The sequence below is a fragment of the Azolla caroliniana genome, unplaced genomic scaffold (genome assembly GCF_043228905.1).
Source record: "Azolla caroliniana isolate FFs.n. ecotype wild unplaced genomic scaffold, voAzoCaro1.0.p SCAF_9, whole genome shotgun sequence".
NCBI classification, from domain to species: Eukaryota; Viridiplantae; Streptophyta; class Polypodiopsida; order Salviniales; family Salviniaceae; genus Azolla; species Azolla caroliniana.
This window is the reverse complement of record NW_028230444.1, coordinates 18715520-18726056: the sequence shown is the minus strand read 5'-3', so window position 1 is coordinate 18726056 and position 10537 is coordinate 18715520. Positions and strand designations below refer to the sequence as shown.

General features: G+C 36.6%; 1 protein-coding gene across 1 annotated transcript; it reads right to left on the bottom strand.

Moving 5' to 3' along the window:
- Window positions 1-305: 305 nt before the first annotated feature.
- LOC147860454 (staphylococcal-like nuclease CAN2) lies at window positions 306-2998 on the bottom strand. The gene is made up of 9 exons (XM_087325072.1): window positions 2740-2998; window positions 2543-2598; window positions 2084-2198; window positions 1849-1998; window positions 1479-1663; window positions 1267-1329; window positions 1005-1164; window positions 853-921; window positions 306-635 (listed from the first exon to the last, which is right to left on the bottom strand). Exons 1-9 carry the CDS (start codon window positions 2917-2919, stop codon window positions 516-518), a joined length of 1098 nt encoding a protein of 365 aa, XP_087181198.1. The 5' UTR covers window positions 2920-2998; the 3' UTR covers window positions 306-515.
- Window positions 2999-10537: the final 7539 nt, after the last annotated feature.

Genomic DNA, 10537 nt, shown 5'->3' with positions numbered 1-10537 from the left:
GCTAATTAGCATTACATATTACAAACATGAATTCAACCCATAAGCAAAGTGCCTAACTTCTTTTAAATGATTAACAAAGGCTACAAAATTTGGAGTTAGTGGAACAAATCTGATTTTTGTTGATGGTTTTGTTGTTTTTTGAATGTTTAGAACATAGTTTCAATTTGGTTTTATGTAATTTCATCATGAAACGATGTAAATTTCTTTATCTGGATTTTTTTATCTAAAAAGCGCATTTAATAGAATGCCACACTTAAGTGGTGGGTATGCACTTAACATATTTGAAAGGAATGTTAAATCGTCTATTCAGCATAAAGAGCTCCAAACCATTTCAATTTACCTCACGCAGTATTTGTGAGCTTTTGGGGAATATAATATATTACAATTAAACACTGACATATGTTTATGAGTGATGTTGTGTAGGTTACCAGGTGAATTTTTAGTACATAATTCTCCTGTCAAATTTAGGAAAATATATTTGTACATTTGTTTGGTTTTAAGAAAACAAAGTAATCTTATTTAGTTAAACACTTTGGTGTTCCATCTCTGTTCTGCTTCTTTCTATAATCCCATGGTTTCTCTGGATTGTCATCTTCCCATAAACCTAACCTTCTTTTCCGAGCTCCTAATTCCCACTGTGACATTTACATGTTTTCAATCCAGCACAAACAAACATGCATCTCGTGTAAGCTTAATTGCATTTCACAATGATTTAACACAGCGATGATTTCAACATCTTAAAATAGTGGCCAAAAGAATGCATCTTCTTATATAAACTAACAGTATTTAGATCCATGCATTCATTCTATAGAGAAAGCAATGCAAAAGATATGTGGATATATATATGTATACCTTTGCAAATTCTGGACGGTTATCGTACGTAGTGTAATGCCAGCAACCCCCTTTTTTTAAAAGAATCTCCTATCAAAACACACGAGCTTAAGATAAGGTATATCTGTCTGCTAAAAAACAAGAGTATTTAGTGACCATTCTTATTTTCATACCTGAACAAAACCCTGAGAACAATGAACATCGGCAACTATGCGCCTATATTGATCCACACCATAAACACGAAGACGTAAAGGTTTTCCATTCACTATGCTTTGAAGCATAGCTTTTGATTCAAGCCCATATGGTTGGCTATTCTCAGGTGCATCTACACCTCTATCAACAAAACCACCTTATTTTTCCATTAATTCAACCTATATCTATTAACAAAAATCACATATCGGTCCTCTACTTCAAATTGTCAACTGAATCTCTCACCTAAGCCGAATTCTGTATTTCCGTCCAATTATCTCATCATCACCATTTTTCGAATCAAAGACTCTGTAGAATAATTCACTATAAGTAAAAGAAGCAAAAATCATTCATAGAAAGAATATCATATAGAAGTTCCTAATTATGATTAGCCATCCTATACATATATATGTGTATATATATATATATATATTGCAGGTGTTAAATGATGATCTCACTTATAGCCAACTTTGCTTATCTGTTTCTGCAAGGCCTCAGCTGCCTTGTAATTCCGTTGTTCCCGAGACTTTCTCCATTTCTCTATGGTTTCTTGAACATGATGGGGAATAGCTTCTTCTGAATCATCGTTCGTATCAACATAAACAACCAAACCGTCCCCATCAACTGCTGCATGGCTATCTGCCTTTCATACACTTAAAAGAAAGGGAGTGGCACATCTTATATACAGTAAAGTAGTGTGAGATTTGAACCCAAGTGCAAGGGCTAGTAAAACTTTGCTTACCACTAGGGTATGGTGGTAATAGGAAAAATTAGATATATTAACTATCTCTTACAACTATGACAATAAATGTGTGGTTCATATGGTACCGGGAGCGTCTCCATCTCATATTGTACACCTTTCTGCCACGGGCGTTTCCCGGTTGCAGTAGTTACTGTAGGATCCGGAATATCCACACAAATTGATGATGAGGATAATGATGGAGCTGACGATGGAAGACCATAGAAAGATAAAATGCCCTAAACACATCATATTATTGGGTAACACCATTATTGCACTGCATATGTGAGTAAAGTGTTCTACATTTTAAATGAGCTTTGTTACCTCAATATCAGTCTTGGAGAGTCCTTGAACATTTTGAAGCACAAGCAATGAGGCCTCTCTAGCATTGCTTGGAGGTGTTCTTGCTGCCTTCCAAGCTTTTAGCAAATTTGCATACCTAAAAGATGTTTTTTATGAATAAAAGTCACAATCATGCATGTTATTTTTTTGCCACCACTGAAATTGGGTGCAGATTTTCGCTGATTGTCTCCATTAACAAGCAGCCATATACAAGTTGAGTAATCTAGGATATGCAAATACCTATGCTTAAGACTCGGATCATATCACACATTATTATCAGGATATGCAAAAATACCTATGCTTAAGACTCGGATCATATCACACATCATTCATTATCTCTGACCGAAGTGAACAAACAGGCATCATGACTTGCTAGTGAATCACATCAAAAAAGAAGAATTCTTCATAGTAAACAAAAGTGTAGAAAGTGTATATCCTCACAATTTCTTTTGTGCAGCTATTGATGATCCAACATTGTTGCGGAGTCGATGAGGGACCTACATATATGGGGGATGGGGAAAGAAATCAACAACAGCAGCAACAACAACAAAAAGAGCATTCCTGTTTACTGCATTGAAAGGGAAAGGTGCAAGATAATCATGTATGGAAAAATGACAGGGGAAGAGCAGAGAGAATACCTGGCCAGTCACTTCAAACTGAAGAAGGTCACGAGCCAAAGCGGCATGTCCGGCTGTTTCAGTGGAGACCCCATGAGGAGCCGATGGGGGCTGATACTCATGAGCATTACCTGAGTTTCCATTACTCTGTTCTGGTTCCAATAAGAATTCACCACAGAGCCTTCTCATAGTGTTCCCCATCTTCTCCTTCTTCCTTCTTTCTTCTTCTTCTTCTTCTTCTTCTTCTTTCTTCTACTTCTTCCTTCTTTCTTCTTCTTCTTCTTCTTCACATTGAAATTTAGAACAAGAGGAACACAAAGAGCAGGAAAGTATAGAAAAACAAAGAGTTAGTTTATATTATTTGTCTTACATTTGGTTTCACACTTTGGGTATCTCCTTTTTGACTGACTTCACTATACATACATACTTCTGTAGTGAGGATGAGACTATCGGATCGATTGAGTGCATTTCTCGAGCAATGGTGAAATAAAAAGTAAAGAAATCGTAGGAATCATTGTTGCTCGTGTGCCCCACCTTTGAGACTTCAGTAGCCAACAACACCTATGGGACTTCCACCCTAGTGTAGCTATATCTCAGATTGGAACCCAATATGTATGTATCTGGCGCGCGTTTGGATAGAGTAAGACCATAGACAGAATAGGGTAAAGTTAATTGGCAACAAACATTTGGATAGAGTAAGACCATAGACAAAACAAGGGAAACCCTAGGTGTCAACAAACATTTGGATAGAGTAAGGACATAGACAGAACAAGGGAAACCCTAGGTGGTGACAAACATTTGGATAGAATAAGACCGTAGACAAAATAGGGGAAACCCTAGTTGGGGACAGACATTACCTTCTTTGCCATGTTGTTCAAGATCAACAGGATTTATAACTGGACTTCTTCATGGGCTTCGTGTCATCACATATATTGTTTTCGATCTCCCCTTGGATGTTAACGGTATATGTCAAGACCTATGGAACTTCATAGTGTTATGACATCATCCTTTGAGTCATAAGGTGGGACTCAGTTTGTCAAGATATGAGATATTGCTTATGAACTTCGAAGTTCAATCATCGGGTGTACATCTTAACCAATGTTAGGTACCTATTTTATATAGCATGGCTTGTGAAGACATGGTCTTAACTATTCCAATGCGTATTTTACCTCCAAGAATGATAATTAAATCTATCTCTATCACATGTATTAGTTGAGTCATAAAGCAGACAATGTTTGACATGTCATATTTCACGACCTTACCCCTCCCCCTCCCCCGCCCTCCCTCATAAGTAGACTAGTCCAATTGAGGGCCAAGTACAAATTAAAGTAGATATAAGTAGACTATGTGTCTATGTCATACCAAAAGAGACACAAGTTGGTTGTGTATGTGGGGCCTTGTCTTGACTCTTATATTGAACATTCTAGGCGTGTTTGCATAGAAGTCTAAACCAATGTATTCATGGTATAATTCATTGGTGGGAAGAGTGAGTGGAATGTTGTACGGTGGTCCACTATTGTCACATTTCCCACACCCTTCCTTATAGAGTGAACTTTAGTCACATCTCCCACACCTTTCCTTAAAGAGTGAACTTTACACTCTTCTTAAGAGTGCCCTTAAGGTCCATGTGCCCCTAGGGAGTGTGGTGCATTTTCACACACAAAGGTGTGCTCTTGAGCTCGACACCTTCAGACATCTCTCGATCGAGATCGCATCCACTCCCTAACAAACTTTCCTCTAAAACAATGGCATTGCAATAATATCTTCATTGCCATCCATGGTATTTAGTATGACCTTGTTGGATGAACAATAAAATCTATGTATCTAATCAGAAAGTTTTAGATTCAATCCATGGTATTTGTATGACCTTGGTGGATGAACAATAAAATCTATGCATCTAATCAGAAAGTTTAAGATTCAATCCATGGTGTTTGTGTGACATTGGAGGATGAACAATAAAATCTTTATATCTATCTAAGCAGAAGGTTTTAGATTCAATCCATGGTATTTGTACGACCTTGGTGGATGAACAATAAAATCCATCTATCTAATCAGAAGTTGTAGAGTCAGTTAGCACACCATCAGGGGAAACCAGATCCTCCTTGGATTGAGTAGAAACCATTCACATTGTGCCATGGAAGAATCCATCCTGTAACAGGAACCCTAAAGTTTTTGCTGAAAGTAGTTGTATTTCTGGAAAAATCCCCCCCCTCCTTTTAATTGATATTGCACATGAAGGTGAGATTTATGTGGCTGGTGGATGCAGACACATAGCATTAACTAGAAGGATGTGATCACAAAGAGAGTGCATTCGAGAGAATCTTAGAGTGGTATAAGACAATTTGCTTCCTCTATGTGTGTGTGTGTATGAAAGAGAGAGAGAGAGTCACACACACACAAGCTGAATAATAGACATCCATTGTATTGTAAATACCATCATTATTAATAAAAGAGTTTTTGCCATGTATCTCTTTTTAATATTGTATTATGTACTAAGTGCTTTTAGTAACTTCCTCAAGTGATTAAGTCTGTGATTAGTCTTCCACAAAGTCCTAATTATAGTGTGTCCTTGCGACTCGCTCTCAACCTATGGCGACCGTGTCACATGCATAACGGTTGTGCCCATTTTATTCAATTTGTTAAAAAACAATATTCTTCAATTGTTTCCTCTCTATCACATGGTTCTACTTGATAAAATGCTAAATGATGTTCGTGATGGTTTTCCAAGTGATCTACCACATGGATTACCTCCTCAATGTAATATAGACCATTGTATAGATCTTTTACTTGAGATTGCACCAATAAGTATACTTGTGTACTAATTTAGTCGATCCAAAGAGGATGAGATCTCTAAGCATTTCAAGGAATATTTACACATGGGTATACATGTTATAGTAAATCTCCATGGGTTGCACTAGTTTTCTTCGTAAAAAAGAAAGAGGGTGCATGGCTTATATGTATTAATTACCGATGTTTTAATAAAATGACGATCAAGAATTCATATCCATTGCATTGGGTAGATGATTTGATTGATCATCTCCATTAATTTCTTATAAGTGAGTATGATGTTCCTAAAATACTATTTCATACGCATTATGGCCATTATGAGTTTTTGATCATGCCTTTTGGTTTGACTTATGCTCCGACACGTTTCAACAAGAAATGAATAACATCTTCCGAGAATAACTTGGAAAAAATTTCGTTATTTTCTTGGATGATATTCTAGTTCATAACCGTACATTAAACATAGTAAACATTTTCACTTCGTTCTAGAAACGTACTGTGACAAACAACTATATGCAAAGATCTTGACATGTGAGTTGTTCAAGAAATCAATTACATGTCTCAAACATCTCAAAACCAAAAGAGGAGTGACAATCGATCCTTCTAGTACCGAGAAATTCAAGCTTTGGCCCACTCAATTGAAATATTTAAAAAGTTTTATTATTCCTTGGTTTTGTCAAGTTTTTTAGAACATCTCTTCACAATTACTCCCAATTGACGATGTCGTTTATTGATCTTCTTAAAGGTCAAACACGTAAGTCTAAAAAGCTGATAGTATGGAATGCTACATTAGATCTCGCATTTACAAAACTCAAGGAACATGTGTGCAAGACTCTTTTGCTTCTTTTACCATATCCATCAATACCTTTTTAGGTTGAATTCGATGCGAGTGATTATGTTACCGAATAAGCTTATAGATAAACAAGATCGTCCAATCTCTACCAATGACAATGAAGTTGAAACCAAGTTCAATTAACCAAGATCTATAAAGGTCAACACTAGTCAAATTCGTCTTAAACCAACAAGAAGAGACGACCCAAACAAGTGCACTAAGAATTTTTGTGATTAGTTGTGATTAGGCTATCAACCACTACTTAGTGGAGCTTGAGAGAGTGTCTCACAAATACGTCTCAACCTTAAAGGACAACACACCCTCAGGTGTAAACACACCTTATGTAACCTCAACTAAATGTAATGAGTCAAACTATATAATTAGACTTGGTATTGAGTGCATATTCTCAGTTGACTCTAGAATATAAGTAAATTCATAGATATTGTACCACTGCTTATAGAAGGTTATGCAAAGACCCCTTTCCTAATGCAATTGTTGGACATGTAATGGAAGGACGTTATTACTATATGTATTTATCGTTATGTCATTATGATCCATGTTCATTTTGCTTAATCTATTTATGTGTAATAAGGGTTTGTTAATGTTAATTCGATACCCAAGTTCTTTATCAAATTCGAGTTCTTAGTTGAATCTAAGTTCTTCATTGGATTTGAGTTCCTCATCACATTTGAGTTCCCAAAACAATAAAACAAAATCCATTCGATCTACTTGGATTTTATTTATTTATTTATTTTGGAATTCTAATGCAATGAAGAACTCAGATCTTACAAGGAACTCAAATTGTTTTTTTTTTAAACTAGAATCCAATGAAAAACTTGGATCCGACTAGGAACTCAAACTCGAACATGCTCAAGAACTCAAATTGTTTTTTTTTTGGAACTAGAATCCAATGAAAAACTCAGATCCGACTAGGAACTCAAACTTGAACACACTCAAGAACTCAAATTGTTTTTTTCCGGAACTTGAATACGATAAAGAACTCGAATACGGGTGTCTCGGCTCTTTACAACTCAGCTACTAGTAGGGTATTAGTAGATGGAGAGTTAGGCCAAGAATTCACAAGGTCTTTTTTGAGGGGTACCATGGAAAAGTTGGGTTTTCCTAATCAATGGTTAACGATTGTCTCAGCTCTTTACAACTCAGCTACTAGTAGGGTATTAGTAGATGGAGAGTTAGGCCAAGAATTCACAAGGTCTTTTTTGAGGGGTACCATGGAAAAGTTGGGTTTTCCTAATCAATGGTTAACGGTTGTCTCAGCTCTTTACAACTCAGCTACTAGTAGGGTATTAATAGATGGAGATTTAGGCCAACCATTCACAATTTCGAGGTCAGTGAGACAGGGATGTCAATTGGCTCCTTTTTTATATTTGATGATCGGAGAAGCTTTTAGTAGTTTTCTTACAAGTAATATTATGAATATAAAAGGGCTACAATGGCCATGGTTAGAGGAACAAGTTGTGGATTGTCAATTTGCTGACGATACAACCTTGTATTTGCAAGGTTCTAAGGATAATCTTTCTAGAGTACAACAGGCTATCGATACATTTTGTTATGCTTCTTGGATCTGTTATTAATTGGAATAAATCGGTGGGGTTCTGGGTAGGTAACTAAACCCTTTGTGGTGTCCACAAGAAGGGTCTCAATGGATTCCGCATGGTAAACCTATAAGATACTTGGGATGTCAGGTAGGTATTAATCTCTCGCCAGAAGATCATGTAGCTCCTCTGTTGCTTGCTATAAGGAAGAAATTGTTATATTGGAATACTGTTAAATTGTCATTGGCAGGAAGGGTTGTTGTTGCCAATCAAGTATTGTTAGCTTCCATGTGGTACATTTTATCGGCTTGGTTGTGCTCACGTTTTGCTTTATCACAAGTACAAAGGCTTATTAGAAATTTCCTTTGGGGATCTAAAGATTGTTCTTATGTGAGAGCCAAGGTATCTTGGAAAGTTATTACAACTCCAAAAGACAAGGGTGGTCTTGGATTGATTGAGCCTCTTTTACAATGTAGGGCTTTATTGGGAAAATTTATTATCAGAGGTTTGTTGCCTAGTGGGGAGCCTTGCAAAAAAATCTTAAGGCCCAGAGAATGGCTAAAGTTATGCCTTCTACCAATGGCAATTGGAAAGATAGTATTAGATGGTGGTTTTTAAGATATTTTAACCATTCCATTGATATTTTTCGCCAAGATAAGTTTTTTAGGGGTATCATGAAGGCATGGTGGGATTTGAAACATAACTTAGTCCAATCTCTACCATCATGTAAGGAGGAATGGTTGCATCAACCCCTCATATTGAACCCACTATTTACATCAGAAGAGGGGGTAATGTTAGGGAAGAGAACTAGGTTGAATTGGGTTGACTTTGATAAAGGTGAAGCTAAGTTAGTTTGGAATTGGCCGACCTTTTCTTCTTCAACGATGGAAAACAAAACCCATGTTTGTAGTACAATTTGGGGAGGGAACATTATGAATGCAGAAATGGATAGAGTCTTTACAATATCTTCCTTTCAGCCTTCTCAAACTAGTCTGTTTTGGTATCATATGTTTTCAGCCCTACATGTCTTATTGGGGGTTAGGGGTTATAAAAACGCTCATGAATGCCTTTACTTCGATGTTTTGCCTTCTGGACAACTTCATTCTCTCTTTGTGGAAGATGAAATTGTAACTCAAGGGAATAGGTTCCCTATTCATATATTGTGGAAGAAAGATAAAAAATGGATATTGAACCCACATCCAAATGATGTAAACAATCTCTCTAATTTATGGCTCTATGAGAATAAGCCCATTGATCGTCTTTTGTGGGATCCTAGTGAGTGGAAATGGCAAATCAGATCAGCACAAGGAATGTTGGGTAACAAAATCCCATTTTTTCAATATTCGATAAAAATGGGTAGAGAAATGTTAAGGAGAGGTGTGACTGTACACCAACAGCTTGTAAATTTTGGAGATTTGGTAATGTAAGAGATTCTTGGATGAATGCTTATTGGAAATGGTTATGGGCCATGCAAATTCCTAAAAAAGTTGTGTTATTTAGATGGTTGTTGACACATTATGGCATTAATGTGAAGTCATGGATGCGGGGACACTACCAGGATTTAAAATGTGATAGTTGTAGTTCTCCCATTGAATCGGTTTAGGAAGTCGAATACGACTAGGAAGTCGAAGTCGAATGTGAATGTGCGCAAGACCTTCAATTGAATTTTTTAGCTCTTTTTAGGACTCAAACACTGGGTGTTTGTTGACTGTTATGGTTTTTGGAATTTTGGCACCAAATAATCAACAAATTTTGAAATTGGCATCCAACAAGAGAAAAAATGGGGCCAATAAATATTCAAATTTTGTGGGTGGTTAGGAATGCCAATTAGTGCTAATCACATCGCAACAAACCTAGCAAAGACCAAAAAAATATACTTAACACAACACTTGTTAAACTAGATAGTGAACAAGCTAATGTTTGGGCAATTAAGTTAAAAAGAGAAAAGAAAATGGAGAAAATGATGATAAATTAATTAAGTTAACTAGTTTGACATAACTAACTAAAAACAAGAAATATTTCACCTTCTTAATATCGTCCTATGCTAAGTAGCTTCCCTAGTGAGCTTATGCAAAGCTCCTCGATAGATTCTAGCGTCAGTCATATCCCCGACAATGGCACCAAATATCTATCTATTGTTTCTGTGCAGCTCATAAAAGTACTTCTATAAACTAATGGAGTTTTGTCTCCCATCAATGTCGTTAGCCTTGGATTCGGACATGCGTGTACCCTTTTGGTGGTGAATAAGGCAAAGGTGATTGTTGAGTATCTTCAAGCTACTAGCTTACTTATCTCTCTCTCTCTCTCTCTCTCTCTCTCTCTCTCTCTCTCTCTCTCTCTCTCTCTCTCTCTCTCTCTCTCTTACACATAGACAAGAGTGTAAGAACAAGAAGATACATTATTAACACCACTACTTATCACAAAGAGGTTTAGCACCATACGATAGGAGGGGATTAGGGTTGGCTTACATAGCTCTTAACCTTAACCTCTCTTAACTCTAATGAATGATTAAGGATATAAAGGAGCTTTTAGTATCATAATGGAAAGGAGAAATTCTAAGAATGGAGAAGAGCTACAAAAGACACAAAAAGGTGGGCTTGTTTCTTTTTCATACTAAGTTGCCCACTGGCTTATATTGCTTCCTATT